This window comes from Typopeltis vanoorti, chromosome 16 (assembly GCF_054136105.1).
Source record: "Typopeltis vanoorti isolate ZY-2024b chromosome 16, IOZ_Tvanoo_1.0, whole genome shotgun sequence".
NCBI lineage: Eukaryota > Metazoa > Arthropoda > Arachnida > Uropygi > Thelyphonidae > Typopeltis > Typopeltis vanoorti.
The window spans coordinates 34487410-34513333 of NC_143564.1; the positions used below are offsets into that span (position 1 = coordinate 34487410).

The following is a 25924-nucleotide window of genomic DNA, read 5'->3' on the forward strand; positions in this document are numbered from 1 at the left end:
AAACGTAATACCTATGAAAGTAGTGTTCTCATATCCAAGATGCAATAAAAATGTACAGGTAACCCGCGATTTATGCGGATTCACTTTTATGCATTTTTTTCTTCTATCACTACAGCACGCGGGCACGCACACACACACAAGGGTGGTCTGAAAAGTTGTTGGCCTAACCATGAAAAAATGAATATTATTTTTACTTTTCAATATAATCTCCCTTAAGACTAATACATTTATTCCAGTGATGCTCCAGTCCATTATCCCTTTCCTGTAGTGGTTCTCAGTAAGATCTGCAAATGTACAGGTAACCTCCGATTTATGCAGATTCACTTTTTTTTTTGCATTTTTTTCCTTCTTCTGACATTATAGCATATATACATAGGCTGTTCAATAAGTTATAAGACTATATTTATACAGAAAACAGATTACCTTTAATCATCATCATTTACGTGGTCTTTTTCGAAGTATCTACCATGAGACGCGATGCATTTGTCCCAACGTTGCACCCACTTCTTAAACACATGTAAAATTCCGTTTTTTTGAGAGTTCTTTCAAAACCGCCTCCACAGCTTTTACACATGCTTTGTTGCTTTCGAAATGGCGGCCTCTTAGTGGTTTCTTGAGCTGAGGAAACAGCCAGAAATCGCACGGTGCGAGATCAGGACTGTATGGAGGGTGTAGTAGGATATCTATGTTGTTCTTCTGCAAAACATCCACTACACAACCAGCAATATGTGGCCTTGCATTATCGTGGTGCAATAAGAAGCCATTCTTCAGCAATGGACGCTTCCTTTTGACGTGCTGTACCATTGTCCATAAAACATCCGCATAGTATGAGCCGTTTACAGTATTCCCGGATTCTACAGCGTGTTGGTAAACAATGCCTTCGCAGTCAAAAAACATTATGGTTATAACTTTACCAGCCAATTTTACAGTTTTTGCTTTCTTGGGGGTAGGCGAAGACAGATGCTTCCATTCACTGCTTTGTTGTTTCATTGTAGGGTCATAGTGATACAACCAAGCTTCATCTGCTGTAATGATGCATTTTAAGAAGTTGTCGCCTTCTTGTTCCAGTCTTTCTTTCCATTCTGTGCACACATCCACTTGATGCTACATTTGCTCCGGTGTCAAGAGTTTGGGAATCCATCAGGCGCAAACACGTTTCAGTCCCAAATGTTCAGCTATGATTGAGTGAATACTTCCCACAGAAATATTCAGGACAACATGCAGCTGGCATACTGTAATTCTGCGATCCTCCTTGATGATAATCGCTGCTGTGATGGACTTTGAAGGTCTTCTCTCACGTTCAAGATCTTCCACATTTTGTCTTCCTTAAAAATTTTATGCCAGCGAAAAACACTTGCCCTCGATATTGCTTCATTGTGGAAAGCTTTGCATATCATGGTAAAAGTGTCTGATGCTGATTTTTGCAAATGCACACAAAATTTAAATCGCATAACGCTGTTCCAAGGACGCTTCCATTTCGACGACTGGTCGCAGATCGGAGGCACGTGAAAACATGCTTAGTTTAGTCACGTGACACTCTGGCACATCAGTCCGTATACACCATCTATCAACCTCTTTTGTTAATACAGACAGCAACATTTATTTATTCCACAGAAATTAATATTGTGATGAGTGGTTTCGCGACAGTAAAATTAGTCTTATTACTTTCTGAGCAGCCCTTGTATGCCTACGAGGGTGGTCTGAAAAGTACTTGGCCTAACCACGAAAAAAAGAATTTATAATTTCAAAATTATTTTTATTTTTCAACATAATCTCCCTTAAGACATACATTTATTTAAGCGATGCTCCAGCGCCATTATCCCGTCCCTGTAGTGGTTCTCAGTAAGATCTGCAAAATACCCCTCTACAGCTGCAATCACCTCTTGATTCAAAGAAAAACACTGACCAGCAATGAAGACTTTTAGTTTTGGGAAGAGATAGAAGTCAGAGGGAGCCAAATCTGGGGAATAGGGTGGATGTTCCAACATTTCATAGTAAAGATCTCTTAATTTTCCTATTGCCAAAACACTTTTGTGGGCAGGTGCATTGTCCTGATGAAAGATGATTATTTTTCTTCTGCACACCAGGTCTTTTCTCACAAATTTTTTCATCTAGTCTGGTTAAAAGATCAGAATAATATTCCCCAGTTATTGTTTACCCTTTTCAAAATAATTAATAAACAAAATGCCTTTAGCATTCCAAAACACTGATGTCATGACCTTTCCTGCTGATGAAACCAACTGTGTCTTCTTTGGCACTGAACAACTGACTTCAGTCCACTGTTTTGACTGCTTTTTGGATTCTGGTGTGTAATGGTGAATCCAAGTCTCATCCATAGTAATAAATCAACACACAAAATCAGTTTTATTCTAGTTAAAATGTTCCAAGCACTGTTCAGAGATTTTCATGCGAGTGCGTTTTTGATCTGCTGTGAGCAGGCGCGGCACCCATCTTGCGCAAAGCTTTTTCATATGCAATTCTTCATGCAAAAGATATCCTACACGTTCTTTTGAAATGCCTACAGTCTCAGCAATTTGATGCACTTTGACTCACCAGTCATCCAATACCATATCATGTACTTGATCAATGATTTCTGGACGTCCTTCATGTGGATCATCTTCAAGGCTGGTATAGCCACGTTTAAACTCAGCAGCCCATCTCTTAATTATCAAAAATGAAGGAGAAGAGTGCCTATAAACTTTTATGAACTCAGAATGAATTTCTTTTGGCGTTAAACAGTCTTTTACAAAGAATCTTATAACTGCACAATAATCAATTTTATTCATTTCAAGGGATACAGACAACATTTTTGCTTCAGACAGCTGTATAAAACAAACTATTTGATAGAATGACTTGCAATTTCACATGGATGCTTATGACAGATGTACCAAATTAGAAAAAAAAAATCTTGCAATAGTGTCGCAGTCTATGGTTGAGGCCGAGAAATTTTCAGACCACCCTCGTATAACCTTCTGCTTCCTTGATACTGCTCTCTCATACACAACTCTAATATATATATCAGACAGCCAATCCAATTTACTAACCTGCTGTATAAACACATGTGATGTTACTTAAATATCAGCTTATCATGTGTAAGCCTGTCATATGTCTTTGTAAAATCCAAAAAGATGGCAATATATGCCGTTCCCTCATCAACCGCTCTTGTTACTGTGTTATAAAAGGCAGTCAAGATTACTAAAACACAAGCACCCCAATGCTGTATATGATCTCTTACTAATTTCTCCAAATCTTAACAACTACAGAAGAAATATAAACTGGTCTATAGTGTGACACATTCATTCTACCACCGCCTTTATGTAGTGCACTATCTTACCCGCCTTCCAATCCTGGAGTAACTTTCCCATAGCTAAACTCTCATTGAAAATAATGAGAGTTTACAGAGCTGTCAGTTCTTTAGTGCATTCACTCAAACCCCAATTGCAAAATCCCATCCAGTCCCATTACAAACACACCTGCTACTTCCATCTAGTAACAAAACTTACATTTCCAAATATAGTAATCATTAAAGTACCTATGAAAAGGCTTATATGTCATTGATTATTCATGATTAATGACTCATTATATTTTCCATTTACAGAAAAACCAACTCTTTGCTTTATGCGGATGATGTTATATTTCTAAATAAATCTGCTACAAGTTTGCAAGATTCCCTGACTAAATTGAATAACTGTTGTAATAGATATGGTATGAAGGTCAGCATTAAAAAGACAAAGACATTGAAAATAGGCAGAATCATTGAAAATGTCAACTGTGTTGTGAATGGAGAACCTGTGGAACAAGTAAAACATTTCAGCTACTTAGGCACGATTTTTAGTGAAGATGGTAAATTCAATATAGAAATAGACAACATAATCAACGAAGCTGGTTTGGTAGGAAGTCAATTGAATAAATTCATATGGAATAAGAGAGAAATTAGTCGGAACACTAAATTAGCTGTATACAAGACAGTGTTCAAACCAGTTTTAACTTATGGATCTGAGAGCTGGGTCAGAAGTAAAACACTTGACCAAAGACTAGAGACTGCAGATATGAGAGTCCTGAGAAAGATTATAGGAGTGAACAAATGGCATCAATGGCAATATCATATTAAAATAAGAATATTAGGAAAGAACTTGACATTCTCAACATCCAGGAATGCATTAGCAGAGCTAATCTCAGGTGGTATGGTCACTTAAACAGAATGAGCGAAGAAAGATTAGCAAAACAAGTGTTCTCTGCCAGGTTGGCAGCAAAACGACCCAGAGGAAGACCAAGATATAGGTGGATTGATACAGTACAAAGTGCCTTAGACGATAGAAATATAAGATCTGATAATGTTGGAGTCTTGACAAGTAACAGACTGATTTGGAGGAAAATTGTAGATAGGAAGTTAGTAATGATGTAATTTTTTTTCATGTAGTACTATCATATCCTGTACACTCCTTGAGGGTACATGGCAGGAATTTGATGATAATGATGAGAAAAACCAACTCATATGGGAAGGTATTTACATAAGCAATCACACACCATCCTTCTCAACAGTATGGCATACTCAAAACACTTACTCACTGAGCCAGATCAATTAGTTCTAATGACACAGGCCTTGAAACTGAGCTCAGGGATCTTCACAACCTTTTTAGCCAATGGCTATCATTCCCATTCCAGATATTAAGGACATATCAGAAAAAATAGCAAAGATTCTCTGTAAGATGATCTCCATTATATTATATTATATTTCATTCAGCTAGCTACTCTCATCCATTCCCCTAAAGATCAACTTCATCCTCTTGCACATCCTGGAGTGTATAAAGTTCCCTGAGCATGCAGTTTAGCCTACTTTGGACAGATTGATAGATCAGTTAACATCCACCTTGAATCATCATCGACTTGACAGCTCTGTGTGGGCTCTGGCCTTTTTCAGAAACCTCTGCCAGCCTTCCTAATTCAATTGCTAAGTTGGAAGTTTATTTTGCACTTGGTTAGACTATAATAAATTCAGTTTAATCCTTTTATCCAAGGATAAGCAAACAAATTTTGCACCTGAAAATATCTTCAGGACTGCAGTAGGGTGGTATATCACTTGGCAACTCGGAGCAAAGTTGGACCAAGCTCTCTTCACTCATTGTCTCAGTATCTCCCATAATGCAAAGCACATCTCCTAGCAGACATGTATGCTGCTATGCATTAAGGGAAGGGCCACTACCCAGACCGGTTTTGACCTTTATTGAGGTCTCATCAGTGGGAGGCAGACCCAGAGTAGGGAAATACGACCTCTCCATTGCTTCTGCCTTAGTATCACCACTCTGGGTCTGCCTCCCACTGACGAGACCTCAATAAAGGTCGAAACCGATTTGGGTAGTGGCCCTTCCTTTAATGCATAGCAGTATACATGTCCGCAAGGAGATGTGCTTTGCATTATGGGAGATACTGAGACAATGAGTGAAAAGAGCTAGGTCCACCTTTGCTCCGAGTTGCCAAGTGATGTACCACCTTACTGCAGTCCTGAAGATATTTTCAGGCGCAAACTTTGTTTGCTTATACTTGGATAAAGGATTAAACTAAATTTATTATTGCTAAGTTCCTCCAGTTTTTAACTCCCAAAGTCTTAATATCCTGGATCATTCCATCTTCCCATCCCAATTTAAGTCTTCCAATTTTCCTTATGACCTAGCACTGAATATCTTCTTAACAACTCTGTTATTATCCATGTGTATAATATGTCCTGCCCAATTTAATCTATTGATTTTAATGTACTTAATAATGCCTGGCTCATTAAATAATTTATACAATTCATAACTGTATCTATTTCTCCCTATCCCATTCTCTTGTACTGCTCCATTGATAAGCCTCAGTTAAAGAGGAATAAGTTATACTGGTCTTATAAGCACTTGTATAGTTATTTTTGTTTTTCTTGAGATCAAATGTGACTGTCTTTCCTAAGTCCACAGAGACATCTGTTTGCAGAAAGAATGCATTTTTGAATCTAAACACTGACGTCATTTTTATAATTAACTTCTGATCCCAGGTATATAAAGCTATGTATGGTTTCAAATTTATAGAACACAATTTTGATTTGAGATGGATCATCAATCACAAGTTTTTCTTGTTAGTGTCATATATTTTGTTTTTTCTTGGTTAATCTGCAGATGCATCTTCTTTGCTGCATTTTCTAAGCTGATAAAAGTTTCTTTAATTGCTTTGTGTGTTCTTCCTATAATATCAAGATCATATGTATATGCCATAACTTGTACCAATTTGTAGAAGATTGTTCCTCCTGTATTAATACCAGCATCTCTGAAAACCTTTTCATGCACTATATTAAACAATAAGCAAGCTAAGCCTAACACCCTTTAATAATAACACCATTTTTTATATATATTGGATCAGACAACATGTTTTGAATTTTAATCTGACATTAAGTATTTCTCATTGTAGCTTTAACTAAGGTAATAAGTTTCTGAGGTATCTGCAATTTCTTCATTGCAATTAATAAAATGAGATCTGTCTATGCTATCATATGCACCTCTAAAATCTATGAAGAGATGGTGTGTTTCAATTCCAAATTCATTGCATTTTTCAAGTATTTGGCATATAGTAAAAATCCAATCATTTGAAGATCTTCCTTGATGGAATCCATACAGATAATCACTAATAGCATTCTCTACATAGGGGTAAAGTCTCTTGAATAATGTCAGAGAAAATTTTAAGGTGGTACATAATAAACTGATTCCTCTATAGTTATAGCAGATCATTGCATTGCGTTTCCTATGCATAATACATATTCCACTCATCTGGGATTGTTTCGTTTATCCAGATTTTGGTTATACACGTTGACAGAGCTGCCTGAAATATTCTGTACTAGAATTTTTTTTTTTTTTTTTTATTAATTCTGCTTGTATCATATCTATTCCTGAGGCTTTATTGTTCTTAAACTGCTTCTGGATCTCTGTTTTATCCATGTCATCCAGCTGATCTGACATATTAGCATTCTATAGTCCATCAAAATGCTCTACCCATCTTTCTAATATCTTTTCATTCACACTCAGGATTATGCCCTCCTTATCTCTATATAAGGTTGTTCTAGGCTGGAAGTCTTTCTAGCTTCTATTTAACTTCTGATAGTAGGTCCTTCTTTCATTTATACTTCAGAGATGTTTTAGTTCTTTAAATTCATCCTCATAGTGTTTCTTCTTTCTATTCTTATGCACTCTTTTTTCTTCCTTGCTGGTCATAGGATATTCCTCTACAGCTTTATGATTCCTTTGCTGCATTCATCTATATTTTTGTTAATCACACATTCACATTTCATGTCGAACCAGTATTTATTCAACTCTACTGACTTTTTCTAATAATATATATACACTGTTGTCACTATGATATTTTTAAAGAGTTTCCCAGGCATCATTAACACTATCTGTTAGAGTAGGTAGGCTTTCATTAATTTTTTCCTATATCTGGCTTTGACTTCTGATTCCTTCAGTCTTGTATTACTCAACTTTCTGACATGTGATCCATACATTTCCTTGCATTTGAGATTCTACTTCTAATTTTTGATAGAAGCAGAATCTGCTTCTATCAAAGCAGATTCTGCATCTCTGTAGGATCTGACAGCCTACAGAGTTTGACAAGTGTCTTGCATCTATTAAGATGTGGTCAATTTAGATGAAGGTGTTTTCATCAGGAGACTTCGTCATTTTATGAATGTTTTTATGATTAACAGATTATGATTATGCATTGTCAACAACCATGTTTCTTCAAGAAGCAAAACTGATCAATCTGTTCCCATTATCACTGAACTCATTATGTAAGCTATATTTCCAAATGGTTGGCCTATATGTATCTTCTTTGCTTACCTTAGCATTCAAATCGCCTACGATAATTTTAATATCCCTTCTTGGGCATTCCTCCTAGATTTTATCTAAATCATCATAAAAGAGATCTTTCTTTTTAGCATCATTCTTTTCTTCAGTGAGCATGTGCACAGATAAAACTGTAGTTTAAAAAAAACATCCTAATTCATAATCCATGTATTCTAGGTGATTTTGCTTTGAAGTCCATAATGAGATGTTTTATTCTTCTTGTTTACAATAAAGCCTATTCCAAACATGTGATCTTTCTTTTAGCAACTATAAAATATATTATTCTTTTCATATATTCATAGATTCTTCTTTTATATGCTTCCCTCTCATCCCATCTCATTTCTTGTATAGACAGTAACATGTAACTTATATTTATCTAACTGCTCCAGCAGCAGCATTCTTAGGTCTCCAGACTGATAAAGAGAAAGTACATTCCATGACTCAATTCTCAAATCCTTAAAACCTTTGTCATCGTTTAGTCCATCCAGCAGTTACTATTTCCTCAAATTTCATGACAAGATAATTTTTCAGGAATTGGGGTAGTCAGCCCTATACCCAACTCCCAGTAATCCTAGACGGCAAATGTTTTCTGTTAGGGTTGTCTCTCCTAGCTGACTGGTCCCAATTTGAAAGCGTTGGGAACTTGTTTTTTGTCCTTGCATAACTTAGCCATAAAACCCTGAGACCACATACTACAATAAATCTTTGACTCCCACATCCACCATGAAGAATGCAAAAATTACATTTGCAATCATCTGTATGGCAAGTTGGGATTAGCAGAAAATACTCTGGATACTCCTTCACATAGGATTAAATGGAGGAAACCATCGATACAACACATGAATCGTCATAGTTCTAAGAGACTATTTTTAGAATCAGCATCATTTATGAAACACTTTCCCAATCTCAACAAGTATGGTTGCATTAATTTGCCAAAGATTTGGGAAACTGTCATTTTGAGACCTGATAGCCTGACTTCTCCAAATTGACTTTATGGTTATCCAGCCCACAGAGGACAAAATGTAAGGACATTAGTTCTGTTTCAGTTAGAACTTGAATTGTATTCCATACATATTTAGTTCAGTGCTGTGTACTTGTCAAAGTTATAATTGTGTTCTGAAGATGCTGGTAGAAAACCAGTGAAGTATTAGTAAGTCTAATAAATATTATTTTTTTCCCTCATCTGGTGTTATTTATACCATGAAGCACTATTACGAATGATCATTAAACAATTCGCTGTCTTCTGCATTAGTCACTCTACTGTGATTTTTGTCTACAATGGCATTCTTCCACAATCATTTCTCTTCCATCCCATAAGGGGTTGTTATCAGTTTGTTTGGAAGAAATTTTTCAAAGAATGGGAGGGGACAGGGGGTAGAACAAGAGGCCAACGCTGGAATCTGTATACAGACAGTGTGAGCAGAGGAGTGAGGAGAAAGTTCTTTACATGGAGAGCGGTTGGTGAGCAGACTGCATTGCCTGAGTGTGTTGTGAATGTAGACACATTGAATCAGTTTAAGGCTAGTATGTGTACCCACGATGAGTCTCTGATATGGAGGTCAGATGTTAATGTTAATAATAATAATAATAATAATAATATATAGAAGAATTGCATTGAATTTTCCTTGGGTCTCAGGAAAATCTCTTCTCATATTCAACTTTTGTTTTCCTTATCATGCTAGTCACTTTCCTGGTCTGAAACTTTTACTGTTCATGCATCCACTTCCCACTCCTCCCATCATACTTCTTCAATAACCTCTTTTGCCATCCATCTTACACCAAATCACATTCTCTTTTTTCACTCGAGATATATAACTTGTCACTGCAGGTAATTAATATTTCTTCAGCACACATGTAGTGGTCATATCTTAACCTTCCAATTCTTCCATCCACGAAACCGCCTTAAGCTAATTTCTAAGATTATTATAATCACCTATCTTATAATTCCACATGTCACTTTTTCCCACTGGAGGGACAGGGAGGTCATCTCGGTTATAATCAAATTCTCTGATGCTATGACCAAATATGAAACTTTGAACCTCAGAAGAAATTCTACTACATGTTGCATAAGACATTTGTCCCTCAAGAATTTCAGAAATTGCATTCCCTTACTACTACATGCTTCTTGATCTTCCCAGCTTATACTGTATTCTTCCTCTTTATTGACTATAGTCAATAAAGAGGAACAATAACCTGCTTGTCTCTGCTCATCAAAGTATTTTTCAGTAACCAAGTTATCTGATGAGCTTTTCCACTTTTGCTATGTGCCCCCTAAACTTTAACTCCATATCCACTAACACTCCCAAGTCTCTGGCCTCATCAATTTCCTGGAGTACAGTACCATCAATGTGGCATACAGTTGGTAATCTTTTCTCCCCAAAATGCATAACCATACACTTTGCCACATTAAATTGACATCCATTCTCCTTTTCCCGGTCTGCTAATCTATCCAAATCATCCTGCAAAATTTTGACATCATCTGTATTAACCATTGCTCTACCCATCTTTGCATCATTGGCAAATAACTGAACAGTTTCTCTAAGATCATTTCCTATATCGTTAATGAACAAATTAAACAGAATTCTTTTGAATTCTACTCCTGAATAAACTACTCTCTGATGTCACCCCCCCCTCTCTCCATCTCACCAACCCTTTATCCATGCACGTGTGTTGCAGTTTACTATTAGAATAACATGCGGTATTCTGTCAAAAGTTTTTGCAAAGTTCAGCATTATCACTGTAACCCATTACCTTTATCCAACTTAACTGTCACTGTATTATAAAACATGAGCACGTTACTGAGGCATGACTTATCCTTTCACAAAACCATGCTGTCCCCCCACCCCAATACAGTATCCAATTTTCATTTATCCATTCCTGTATTTTTCTCTTAACCAACTTCTCCAATTCTTTCGAGAATTCTTGCTGATTGGCTGGTAATTTGCTACATCTGTCTCAAAGCCTCCTTTAAGCAATTGAACTATTTTCCTCTCTTGAAAGTTTATTTTTCACTTGGTCAGGCTATAATAAATTTAGTTTAATCCTTTATCCAAGTGTGTGCAAACAAAGTTTGCGCCTGAAAGTATCTTCAGGACTGGGGTAAAGTGGTACAACACCAGGCAACTCCTTGCAAAGGTGGAGCAAGCTACCAACACTCCTATCTCAGTATCTCCCATAATGCAAAACACATCTTCTTGCAGATATGTACAATGTTATGCATTAAGGGAAGAGCCACTACCCAGACTAGTTTCGACCTTTATTGAGGTCTCTTCAGTGGGAGCCAGGCCCAAGTGGAGATACCAGGCAGAAGCATTAGCAAGGTCATCTCCTCCTATAGAAGCTGCCAAATGGTGTGCCACCTTTTTATTAAATTACTCTGGATTTAGAGAAAGATGTTGAAAGTTTATTTTTCACTTGGTCAGACTATAATAAATTTAGTTTAATCCTTTATCCAAGTGTGTGCAAACAAAGTTTGTGCCTGAAAGTATCTTCAGGAGTGGAGTAAAGTGGTACAACACCGACAACTCCTTGCAACGGTGGAGCAAGCTACCAACACTCCTATCTCAGTATCTCCCATAATGCAACACACATCTCCTTGCGAATATGTATAATGTTATGCATTAAGGGAAGGGTCACTACCCAGACTAGTTTCGACCTTTATTGAGGATACTGAGATAGGAGTGTTGGTATCTTGCTCCACCTTTGCAAGGAGTTGCCCGGTGTTGTACCACCTTACCCAGTCCTGAAGATACTTTCAGGTGCAAACTTTGTTTGCACACACTTGGATAAAGGATTAAACTAAATTTATTATTTTCCCCTCTTTCCATCCTTTCAGGACTATCCCAAGACTGAGACTTACATTAAACAATATGTTCAAGGATACTGACAATTCTCTCACTGCTTCATGTAAAACTCGAGCTGATATACCATCCAATCCCATTACTGTATTCACATTAAGGTTCTGTAATATGCTGTGCTTCTCCATTTCATTTACCTCAATTCCTGTATAAGCCTTTGGATCTCTCGTTCCTGCTATATCATCACCTGAATGATATACTCTTGCAAAGTTCACTTAGTAATTCTACTATTTAAGTTACCTCTCTACCATCGGCATTCATTAAAATCATTCTGCCATATACTGGCAGCATATTGAAAGAAGTGTTTGGAATTCTCTTTAGCCTGCATTGCTAACTTCTTTCGTAATCTGCTTTTGCCTTTCTTACCACACTAGTTACCCTTCTGGCCTGTGCCTTGTACTGTTCATGTGCCTGCAGGTCACCTTTCTCTCTAAATACCCTCTACAATTTTTTTTTTTTTTTTTTTTTTTGCAGCATAGGCTTAATGATTATTTTCATTCATTTAACTCTCACTTGATTTACTCTCCTGACTGACTCTAGGTATGCAGGCTTCTATTACCTCCCTGGAATACTCCTTTACCACTTCCCATGCCATGGCACCAATCCAAGCAATCTCCCAAGGTTGTCATACTTACCAGCCCTGTAATTCCCCACATTTAGCCATCCCCCAGGTCAAGACCGTATGATCACTCTCACCAACTGGTAGCAATGTGGTCATATTCATTATACGAGGGCTGTTCAATAAGTAATAAGACTAATTTTACTGTTGCGAAACCACTCATCACAATATTAATTTCTGTGGAATAAAGAAATGTTGCTGTCTGTATTAACAAAAGAGGTTGATAGATGGTGCATACGGACTGATGTGCTAGAGTGTCACATGACTAAATGCAAGCTTGTTTCGACATGCCTACGAACCGCGACCAGTCGTCGAAATGGAAGCTGCCTTGGAACAGCGTTATGCGATTAAATTTTGTGTGCATTTGCAAAAAATCGGCATCGGACACTTTTAACATGATACGCGAAGCTTTCCACGATGAAGCAATGTCAAGGGCAAGTGTTTTTCGCTGGCATAAAACTTTTAAGGAAGACAAAATGTGGAAGATCTTGAACGTGAGAGAAGACCTTCAACGTCCATCACAGAGACAATGATCAACACAGCAGCGATTATCATTAAGGAGGATCGCAGAATTACAGTATGCCAGCTGCATGTTGTCCTGAATATTTCTGTGGGAAGTGTTCATTCAATCATGGCTGAACATTTGGGATTGAAACGTGTTTGCACCCGATAGATTCCCAAACTCTTGACACCGGAGCAAATGCATCGAGTGATGTGTGCACAGAATGGAAAGAAAGACTGGAACAAGAAGGCAACAACTTCTTAAAATGCATCATTACAGCAGATGAAGCTTGGTTGTATCACTATGACCCTACAATGAAACAACAAAGCAGTGAATGGAAGCATCCGTCTTCGCCTACCCCCAAGAAAGCAAAACCTGTAAAATCGGCTGGTAAAGTTATGACCATAATGTTTTTTGACTACGACGGCATTGTTTAAAAACACACTGTAGAATCCGGGAATACTGTAAAAGGCTCATACTATGCGGATGTTTTACGGACAATGGTACAGCACGTCAAAAGGAAGCGTCCATTGCTGAAGAATGGCTTCTTATTGCACCACGATAATGCAAGGCCACATATTGCTGGTTGTGTAGTGGACGTTTTCCAGAAGAACAACATAGATATCCCACTACACCCTCCATACAGTCCTGATCTCACACCTTGCGATTTCTGGCTGTTTCCTCAGCTCAAGAAACCACTAAGAGGCCGCCATTTCGAAAGCAACAAAGCATGTGTAAAAGCTGCAGAGGCAATTTTAAAAGAACTCTCAAAAAATGGACTTTCACATGTGTTCAAGAAGTGGACACAACACTGGGACAAATGCATCGCGTCTCACGGTAGTTACTTTGAAAAAGACCATGTAAATGATGACGATTAAAGGTAATCTGTTTTCTGTATAAATATAGTCTTATAACTTATTGAACAGCCTACGTAGATCCCTAGTATATTCCATCACATGTTGTCTGAGGTAATTATTGCTTAGTAACTGCATAAATTCCATTTCTTTCCTTCCATGTGTCCTTCTTCCAATCTACGTTCCTATAGTTGAAATAACCCAAAATAATGACTGTTCTCCACTCATTGAGTTCTATTTGCTGATGTATACTATCTCCATCATCTTTTCCATCCCCTGGGTCTATTAGCAGCATCAAATTGTATATTTTATTCTGCTGATAGCTTCAAATATGCTATTTTCACTAGCCTGCAGTTGAACTTCTATAAGTTTTAAAAGAGATATACCGTGAGTAGACATATCGATACAAAATTAATAACGGAAAAAACTCACGTACGAAGATTATTTAATAGTATAATTTTCGCCTGTGTGTCACAGGCATCTTCAGTACATTAAGCTCAAATTAAACAATAACTGTTCCAAAAAGTGCCACCTAAATAGCTGGTGTAAGATAACTAAAAAGGTCAATAACTTTCCTAAAAAAAAAAAAAATAAAATAAAATCAATCAATAAATAAATAAATAAAATAAAAATAATAAACAAATAAATAAAATAAATAAATAAAAAAAAATCAATACAATAAAAAGCTAGGAAAGATTAGCTGATTTGTAAAGTACTATCTCCCATAAAGGGGATAGACGTAAGCATTTTTATTTATTTATTTATTTTATTTTATTTATTTATTTTATTTTATTTTTTTTAAGGAAAGTTATTGACCTTTTTAGTTATCTTACACCAGCTACTTAGGTGGCGCTTTTTGGAATTGTCAGTTACTGTTTAATTTGAGCTTAATGTACTGAAGATGCCTGTGACACACACAGGCAAAAATTATACTATTAAATAATCTTTGTATGCGAGTTTTTTTCTGTTATTAACTTCTATTCTCTTTGGTTGCAGTTCATTGGCTATCATCAATAACACCCCCCACCCCATTCTTTTCTCTCTATCCTCCCTGAACACACTATATCTTGAAACATGACAAACAGAAGTTAGTCATGTCTCACTAATGCCAATAACCTTTAGCTAGGATGAGCCAACCAAGGCCAAAAATTCCTCCTGCTTGTTCCTAATGCTCCTAGCATTAGTGTACATAAAGTGCACCCCCCTCCCTAAACCCACTCCTATCTTCATGCTTTACACTAACTATCCCATTCTGGTTTGTTACCATTGGTACTAACTTAGGCACGTTATACACATTTTTACCTTCAACTGCTCCACTGATGTCTTGCATATCCACTCAACAGCTCCCCCCCCACCTAAAAGTTCTAGTTTTCCTGATTCTGCACATCCATTTTCACTTCATTCAACAACACTTTTTCCAGTCTCCGAACACCAAATCCATTCCTGCAAACCATCCTTTCACCCATCAAACTCACTCTACACCACTCCTCCTCCCGCATAACCTATGCATTGAGTCATTCGCTATTATGGCCTCTTCCTCAGCTCTACTCTGTCATACCGTGGTAACAGACTCACTATCTTAACTCTCTCACTCTTTTCTTTTGATACTTCCAGTAACCATACTTTTCTCCTTTTAAATCATTTGCCCCAGCCACTATGGTCATTTCTTTCACCCTATCCTTTTGTGCTCTAACAGCCTCACTAATGTCATTAATTTTCGTGCCTGGAAAGTAAGATTTTGTCAAACTCTTTTAATGATTGAATTGCCATACAAAACAACACTTGCTCCTTGATTTTTCTTTCTCTCTTAGTTAAGCCCTCATTTCTCTTATCTCGCACATCTTTCTTTCTGTTATCAGCTGACACACTTGCCAAACATTTCTGCATTCACTCCAGCTCCTGATTTGCTCTGTGTATCACTCTGCACAACCAAGATATCTCCCTCATTACAGCCAACTCTTCTTTCTTTACATCAGTTGTACTATTCTTTCATTCAACACTTTTACTCTCTCTCTCAGTCCTATCTGATGTTACATCACACACATTTGCAATCGTATTCTGGGTTCCACTACTACTTCAATCTTGTGACCTGAGGCACTTTTGATCCTCGCTCCCATAGCATTTTTGGCACACTTTCCCACCACTATCACTTTCAAACCAAATTCCACTGCCTTTGGTAATGCATACATTTTGTACACATTGCATTGCACAAAGTCTCTTTGATCAAATTTTTTAAACAATGATGCCCTGGAAGCCACTGTACTGCTTCATATTGGTGCCATGTGCTACATTACGTAACTTACCGTGCAAGAGACTAAATTAATGATATTTAAAACAAAACTTTTAACTTAAGCTAATTAACTCTACAATACAGTCTAAATCTAATACAATTTTTTAACTGATAATGCTATTTTTTTTAAAACTAAATAACTTAGCTTTTAGAGCTCTCCGAACATGGTCATACCACAATACACCACTTGGCATATCGAAGGCAACCGCAAGATTCTAATTAATCAGATCCAAAGTGAGTGATTTGTGGGTAAAGTGTGTTATTATGCAAATCAGTGTCAGGTGTGTGTGTGTGCTTGTGTGTCAAAAAGAGAAATAGTAGCATCCTGTCAAATGCCTTTATAAAAAAAATAAAAAATAAAAAAAACGACAGAATATGCATTTTTGTTACTTTATTATAAAAGATAATGAGATTACTAAAACAAAAGTGCTCCTGAACAAATCCATGCTGAATCTGGAAGAAGGTGTAAATATGAAGAATATGAATACATTTAAGCACAATATGACTGATATTTTACTAGTTAAGTGAGACCTCCTGTGATGAATACTCACTCCACTAAGCTACCTTAATAATAACATAATGAGCATACATAAACAAAATTTGACAGGGTCTATTTACTTTGATATGAGTTGTAAAACTATTATTTTCAACCTCCATGAAGTCACAGAACTCATCACAGGAGGTCTGCATTAAACAACACAAAGCCTATCATACAACTCATTAAACTCATCCACTGTTTGCACTCTCACCACCCTCTCAGGCAATGCTTTCCACCCTCCAATGCAAAAAAAAAAACTTACTTCTTAAGGAAGTAGTAAGCAAGCAGGTAAGAGTTCTTGGTCTGACCATCCTCTTACTTGTTACTTCTTTTTGCAATTTTCAGAAATGGCTGATTGTACTTGTTCCTTCTCTTTCTATCATAGGAAAAATATCCCCAGTATTAATGTGGTAAATATCTTTCATCTTCTATTCACCAAATGCTCTAGTCTGCAGTCTATCCTCATAACTAACATTGCACAACCCCCCCCCCTCCCCGGATATATTTGTTATTCACCTCTGCACACTCTCTGAGGTTACCCCATTCCCTTCAAATCCCAGTGACTAGATGTGATCTAATCAGAGCTTTATAAAATAGAACAACCATCCTTTTATCTCTGCTGGTTAACATCCTGCTCAATACTGAGTAATTCCCTGAGTTTTCTTCATAACTTTTGTAGTGTCCTTTGAACTTAAAAATTTTGCACAATCACTCCAAGATTCCTTGCTTCCACATTACTCCACCAAGTGAGTATGAAATATCTCATCTGTGGATACCAGATATCAGACTGTACATTCAACTACAAGAAACTGACATCCCCATTCATCTGCCCAACTTTCTATCTTATTCAAATCCTCTTGAAGAGCAAAACATCAGCACTATTACTACTAACCCTCCCAATCTTCACATTATCTGCAACATTTGAATCTCTCTCTCTCATTCTGTAGTTCAGTGACAATATCACTGAACTACAGAATATCAAAGATCGAATAGGTGTATCCAGTACTGAACCCTGTGGAGCTCCACTTGTAACCTTACTCTGTGATGCTGCTCCCCTCATAAGCAATTCTCTGATATCTATCAGAAAGCTAGTTACCAATTCAATCCACTAACCTGATTTCCAAACCCATATGTTATTGTTGCAACTTAAATGCTAATTTATCAAGTGACACCCTGCCAAATGCCTTTGCAAAATCCAAAAAAAAAAAAAAAAAAAAAATGAAAATATTTGCCTTACCCTCCCTCATTTACTGCTTTTGAAACTCTATTATAAAACACAATCAGATTGCTAACACAAGAATGCATCTCACTAAATCCATGATTGTCGGCATATTATTTATACAAGCCATGCCCTGCCTATATCCCTCATCTACCCAATTCTGTATATGAGTTCTTACCAATTTTCCAAAATCCTGACAACCACCAAAGAAGTACAAACCAGTTTATTTGATACCTCTATAGTTTGATAGCTTGAAATTTCATCTAGTTTTCCCTTGTATGTATATATTATAATTATCATTAAACAGTATAGTTATAGATATTTAAAGTATTCTTAGTGTGGCATCCTTAATAAATGAATATGGTATTGGAATGAGACTAAGTATATTAGTTAATGTCAAAAAACAGAAAACTATAAATAATATGAAGAAATAATATAAATAAGGATATGGGTGAATAATTTCACTCTATATCCTTAATATCTGGTATGATCTGTTACCTTATTAATATATAAAGTAAAAGCTTACACATCAAATATATATACTGATATTTATACAAAGAATATTATTTACCATCACCAATATCCGTGTTCTCAATTTGCTGCTCTAGTGCTTCCACTGTATGTTGAAGTTCTTCAATAGATAGTTCCAACATCTCGCTGAAGTAAACAGAATAAATGAATGAGTAAAAGGCACTTATTGCATAATAATGTTTACATGGTGTTTCATTTAAAAGAACCATACAGAGCAAAAGACCAAAAAAGATTATTACAGTATATGCTATTTAGCAAAGCAACCATGTTTTCAAGATAGTTGATGCTACAATTTTTTACAAATAACAGACAACTTTTAATACATTACCCATAAGTAAAAATGGGAAATGAGGAAGAATAAGAGAAAGAGTATATCAAGGTGTGCAATAAGTGGGATGTGAGAGAGAGAGTAATGCAGTCAAGAGATGAACAAAGAAAATGGGTGACAATGAATGCAGTCTGGAAGAACTTAGATAAGAGTTGATGCACATGAAGAGTGAAATAAAGCATGCAGAAGATGAAATTGGTCATTAATACTGAAGAAGTAATTGGCTATGATAAGCAGGAGAGAGAAAAAGAGATTTGGCTGTCAGAGGTGTAGTGCATAAAAGGGTGAATAAGGTGCTTTTGGGGAATAAAGGATATAGCAACTACAGTAAGAATAGAGAAAGTGTGTGTGTGTGTGTGTGCATGCGCACGTGTGAGAGAGACAGAGAGAAGTTGAGTAGAACCAGTCATATCCAGCAAAGTATAAAAGTAGTGGTGGAAAGGAAAGGTTGGCAAAGTCTTGTGCCAGTGAGAAAACAGAACAGAATGACAGAAGCATGATTTATTGATCTTCAAATAGATCATTTTGTATGCTAATAATGCAAACTGTATCAAAAATAAGAGTGATGAGTTGGTTTGTCCAAGGATTATTAGTAAGCAAAACTTGTTAAAGGAAACAAAGGGACAGAGAATCTACCAGGAGGAGGAAAACGAAGGGATTACAGATGTTAGAAGAGGCCAAAGGAGTAATAAATGTGATAGTTTTTCGTATATGGTTGATATAGATACATGGGATATCTAATAAATTAAACTTGACAAGAAATCAGTTTTGTGTAATACTTTATCCAAATGTAAGCAAACAAAGTTTGTGTGCGAAGTATCTTCATGACTAGACTACGTGCAGTAGCACGCTCAAGATTTAATCTTTGGGGGCGGGAAACCGAGTTGAGTAGATGATTTGAGAATAAACACTACGCATCGCATTGGACCTATGACTGAGCATCTGCAATGATCACTAATTCATAAGTAGTATAGAAATAGAAGACATGACACAACATAAATAAAAAATGAATTTTAATTAGGAAAAGATTTTTGGAAAATTTTCTAGTGTTTTTTCCTTTTTCTTTGAGGGGGGGGGGGACAGGGCTCCTTGTCCTCCTCCCTGGGTGCACAACTGGCTACGTGTATATATAGAAGCTGTTGACTTTATATCTTATAATAATTATTATTATGTGACACCTCCCGGGAGTCCAAAGACTCGTCAAGGGAGAGTGTGCCAACAGCATCGAACAGACCAGTTTTGACTTTTGAGGTCTTATCAATGGGAGCCAGATCCAGGAAGATACAAAGATTAAATTAATGCAGAAGTCATGTATTTCCCATATACAAGTAGTAAAAAGTTGTATCATGTTATTATTAAAACATTCTGGATAGTTATAGAAGTTTTTACTTAGATCTGGGAATGTAGAGAACTACAAAGTGATTTTATTTTATTTGACCAGCTGGGCAAATAAAATCACATCAATTTGTAGTTTTTTTTCCTTGAGGATGTTTATTGATAGGAAGTTGAAATTGCAACAAGAAATATGTGAACATGTACTACTTCTCCACAAAGTCTCCAAATGTATTGATGCAGTTGTTCCAATGATAGATCAATTTATCAATACCAATACTGAAGAAATCCTTGACTACACCCAGTAACCAACATTACATAACCAACATGATGAACTTACTCATCCATAGTGAAATGCCATCCGGAAAGGTGTTTCTTGAAGGGAGCCGAACAAATGGAAGATTGAAGGTGCTGTCTAGGCTGTAGGGGAAATGTGGCAGAGTTTCCCAATTTTTACAGCACAACCAGTCAAAGTGGTGCATGCAGTGTTTGTGGAATAGCGTTGTTGTGCACCAAAATCACGATTCTTCAGGAGTCCTGGTTGTTTTCATGAAAATGTTTACTTTCAATTTATCCAACATTGCACAGTAAAGTTCTGCACTGATTGTTCTTCCCAGAACACTGTGGCCATGACTTTTTGGACAGTGGGAACAGTTATGAATTTTTTGTGCATAGGAGATTGTGAATGTTTTTGGGTCATGGAGTCTTGTTTGCTCTCTAGGGTATGAGCCCACATTTCATATCCTGTGACTAGGTGAGCAAGAAAATCTATGTCTTTGTCGCTATATCACAACATTTTCTCCAGACACATTCCTCTATACATGCTGCCTTGTGCTCCTCTGACAATTCTCAGGGCACCCAGTGGGAGCACACCTTTTGAAAACCAAGGACATTGTGAACAATTTTGCAAACAGTGGACTTACTCGAGTTCATCACTTGCACAAAATATTGTCTTCTGTCTTGGTCAATCAAGAAGTCCTGCCCACCCAATGTCAATCTTCAATGTCTCCACAGCCTGATTTAAATCATTACACCAAAAAACACACCTACTTCTTTGACATCACCTTTTTGCCATACACAGCAACCAGTTCATGGTGAATGTCACTTGGTAAAGCCCCTTTTGCTTGCAAAAAACAAAACTTCATGGACACCTGTTTTGGACTACACTCGCATGGTAGCTGCCATCTTGCAACTGGAATTAGCTGTGAGGTGACAGTAGTGCCACGCTACAATGGTGGTCCTCTTATACGTTATTAAAGGATATATCTGTATACCATGTTTTGTCTCATTCCTTTTCACCATTAGTAAGAAAGAAAAAAAAGTGTTACCTTACTTTTCTGAAACCCCTCATATAAATGTATGAATTGAAAAGAAAAGAGTGCACATGGAAACAAAGAGTGAATATTTTCTGGAGTTCCTGCATAATGATAATGACCTTAGGAAGCATGTGAAGGTTTAAGTGTTGGATTTGGTAACAACCACAGAGGCTGTAAAAGTATCAATATTTTCACTGATTAGGGAGAATGGTCTGAGGTGCTGACTTAAAAGAAAAAGCAAAACTAATAATAATGGTAAGCACCTGCTGGATTTCTGTGTTCAGGATACAAGCTAGTTATTACCAACACCATGTTCCAATATAAAGATGTGCACAAATTCACATTGAGAGACGATGCAAGAAATAAGTAAAGTCTCAGTGACTATGTTATTGTTGATAGCTATATCTTCATGCTGGTTCAGGACGCAAGAGTATATTATTATTTATATGGGTACTCCTTGGAGTCAAAAGACTCGTCATGGAAGACCCAAACTATCTATTAACATGATACCTGTCATACATTTCATTAAATTTATTCACTAATTTGTGCTCACAACCACCTCTGGCAATCCATTCCCCCTATTCACCACTCTCCTAGTAAAGAACCTAGTCTGTACACCCTTACTAGTCACATTCTTAGACTACTTCCAAGTGTGATCCTTTGTTTTCTTCCCTGTACTCTCCACGTAGTGAAAATTACTTTTGTGTCAATCTTATAGAATCCCTATAGTAACTTATAATTTTCTATCATATCTCCTCACTTCTGCCTTTCAGCTAAACTCTACAATCCCCCCCCCCACACACATCATCGATCTATCAATCTAAGGAACATTCCACAGACCTGTCACAAACTTAGCCGCTTGTCTCTGAATCCTCTCTACCACCTCATGGTCCTCAAGAAATCCTGGTGACCAAATCTGTGCACAGTAGTCAGCATGTGATCAAATCATAGCCTTATAAAGAGGGATAATAACCTCCCTCTCTTTACTTGTCAGTGTGAAGAAGCTATTTTGCCAACTCTTGCAATATGTCTTCTGAATTTCAAGTCTCTAGCCTCATAAATTTCCTGTAATCTAGTACCATCAATAATACAATTTATTTATTATTATTATTTTTTTTTCTTTGGTAGCCTCCATAGAGTCAACAGACATCGTGGGAGGCCCACTCAACCAGCATGTTTATCATAATGAGCTTTGAAGTTATTTACACTACCTACATTCACAATGCACTCTGGCAATGCATTCCACTCAACAACTCTCCACGCAAAAAATTTACTTCTCATACCCTTCTTCACCACATCTTTATACAACTTCTAGAGATGACCGCTCATTCAAAAGAATGGATGTTAAGATGGGAGCATCTTAACATCCATTCTTTTTATAATTCCTTCTGTATTAATCTGATAAAATCCCTTAACTAGCTTGAAGGTCTCTATCATATCTGCTCTTTTCCTCCTATCCACCAACCTCCATAATCCAAATTCCTTCAGATGCTCTTCATAACCAACACTCCAGAGTCCTCATATCATTTTGGTTATTCGTCTTTGAACCCTCTCTAGTGTTTCCAGATCACAATGAAAACCAGATGACCAAATCTGAGCACAGAGGTCCATATCTGGTCTGACCAATGCCTAACATAGAGGCACCACCACCACATCCTTATCCCTACATGTTAATGTACTTTTTATCAAAGCAGAGAATACGATGTGAAGTTTTTGCAACACTTACAACGTGTCCTTGGAACTTCAGTGGAATGTATCTCATCTATTTTTTGAAGCACAACTCCACCGATACAGTACATAGCCTTATATACTGATTCTACCTAACTTTACATCATCAGCAAACGTCTCCAGTCAATCCACATGAAATATCATTAACAAATAAGTTAAATAATAGGGACCCAAGAACAGAACTCTGAGGCATGGAACTGGTCACCTTCCTTTTCTGACACACTGTTCCATTATACACAACTTGCTGGTATCGTTCAGAGAGCCAATCCATCTAACCATTATACCAGTGGCGGCTTGTACATAAGAATTGGGACACTGCAGCACCCCCAAGGAAAAAATGAAAAAAATTAAAATTTGTTCATCATCAAATTCCTGCCATGTACCCACAAGGGGTGTACAGGATATGATAGTACTACATGAAAAAATTATATCATTACTAACTTCCTATCTACAATTTTCCTCCAAATCAGTCTGTTACTTGTCAAGACTCCAACATTATCAGATCTTATATTTCTATCGTCTAAGGCACTTTGTACTGTATCAATCCACCTGTATCTTGGTCTTCCTCTGGGTCGTTTTGCTGCCAACCTGGCAGAGAACACTTGTTTTGCTAATCTTTCCTCGCCCATTCTGTTTAGGTGACCATACCAACTGAGATTAGCTCTGCTAATGTATTCCTGGATGCTGACAATGTCAAGTTCTTTCCTAATATCCTCGTTTTTAATATGATATTGCCATTGACGCCATCTGTTCACGCCTATAATCTTTCACAGGACTCTCATATCTGCGGCCTCTAGTCTTTGGTCAAGTGTTTTACTTCTGACCCAGCTCTCAGATCCATAAGTTAAAACTGGTTTGAACACTGTCTTGTATACAGCTAATTTAGTGTTCCGACTAATTTCTCTCTAATTCCATATGAATTTATTCAATTGACTTCCCACCATACCAGCTTTGCTGATTCTGGTATCTATTTCTATATTTAATTTACCATCTTCACTAAAAATCGTGCCTAAGTAGCTGAAATGTTTTACTTGTTCCACAGGTTCTCCATTCACAACAGTTGACATTTTCAATGATTCTGCCTATTTTCATTGTCTTTGTCTTTTTATTGCTGACCTTCATACCATATCTATTACAACAGCTATTTAATTTAGTCAGAGAAGCTTGCAGACTTGTAGCGGATTTATTTAGAAGTATAACATCATCCGCATAAAGCAAAGAGCTGACATTAACATCTCCAATTTTGATATCATGTTTAGTACCACTTTCCTTCATAATGTGATCCATATAGATAATGAATAACAGAGGGGATAATGTACATCCTTGTCTCACACCAGATTTAACATTAAACCATCTTCCTTCAATTCTAACTGCTGACTCACAACTCAAATAAAGACTAAGTATTGCTTGATATAATGCCTCATTGACACCATATAACTGTAGCGTATTGAATAGCTTCTCTCTTGGCACCTTGTCATATGCCTTTTCCAAATCGACAAAACTTAAATACAGATCTTTGTTATATTCCCATGCTTTCTCGACTATTTGTTGTAAAGTGAAGATCTGATCCTGACAGCCTCTGTTTGGCCTGAATCCAGCTTGTTCTTCACCAAGCTTTTCTTCCACAATTCTTCTCAACCGTTTCTCAAGTATACTTGCATAGATCTTGCCAGGAACACTCAGTAGGGAAATACCTCTGTAATTCTCACATTCAGTTTTGTTTCCCTTTTTATATATGGGTACTATGAGAGCTCTACTCCAATCATCAGGAATTCGTCCCTCTGTCCAGGCTTTCTGAACTATGCAGTGCAGCCACTGTAAGACTCTTATACCACCATATTTCAGCATTTCTGGTCGAATATCATCTACTCCAGCTGCCTTTCCACATTTCAAGCCTTTGATGGCTTTTTCTACTTCAATTAAAATTTGTTTATGTTTATATATAATAACAATGCTTACAACATTATATAAATACAATACAACATGTTAAAGGTTACAGCTTATGTTTTGACATTGATTGAATGGTTAATAATTGGAATTGTGATGCACTGCGATCTAATGCAGTGTCAGAATTATCGCATTCGACCAATTCCAGCTAGACTCGCCGATATTCATTTGCGCTTCTCACTGCACATTACAAGCGATTCCGACACTGCTCGTTTGGGCAGTGTATCGTATGCTTGCGTGCATTATTTCTGTGAGATACGAAACTTTTATTATTTGTGCATGTTCGTGGTGAATGTGAACTATTTTTTGTAAATTTTATTTTATTTTGTTAAAATAACGTATAATTATTTATTTATTATAGATACAAGGCTGAATTATGATGAGTGTAACTGTTGAAAATATGAAAAGAATATTTTTTCAATTATCGTTACATGAAACAAATGCACTGTGATCTAACGCAGTGCGAGAATTATCATGCCAATTGCAGCTAGACTTGCCGACATTCGTTTACGCTTGTCATTGCATGTTACAAGTGATTCCGACACTGCTCGTTTGGGCAGTGTAGCTTACAGATAAATTTTATGCATGCGTGCATTATTTCTGTGAGATATGAAACTTTTATTATTGGTGTTTGTTTGTGGTGAAGGTGAAATATTTTTAATAGAGCAATTTCTTAATATGCAAATTTATTTATTAATAAATTGGTTACTGATTAGGAAAAAAAGAATTTTTTTTTATTTTGTATATGCAGCACCCCTACTTAAAATTTTCACCAGCCACCACTGCATTATACTATCTATTCCCATCCTCTGCAGCTTTTACATCAACTTATCATGTGATAATGCCATCTATGAAATGGTTTCGCAAAGTGTCCAAGAATATCACTATATTATATGATTCTTCCTTATCCAACATATTCATCACCTTATCATAAAACATAAGCAGAATGCTAAAGCATGACCTTCCCTTCACAAACCCATGCTGACCATCACATACAATCTTAT

The 25924-nt window shown here is 36.8% G+C and overlaps 1 protein-coding gene across 4 annotated transcripts in view; it reads right to left on the minus strand.

Annotated features, from left to right (window-relative positions):
* Window positions 1–25924, minus strand: part of LOC150097944 (coiled-coil domain-containing protein 169-like) — a 113735-nt gene that overhangs the window by 74038 nt on the left and 13773 nt on the right. For all 4 annotated transcript variants that reach the window (XM_090406021.1, XM_090406017.1, XM_090406018.1 and 1 more), the window contains exon 2: window positions 18310–18395. In XM_090406021.1, coding sequence (XP_090262147.1) covers window positions 18310–18395 — 86 coding nt within the window. The remainder of the gene's footprint in view (window positions 1–18309; window positions 18396–25924) is intronic.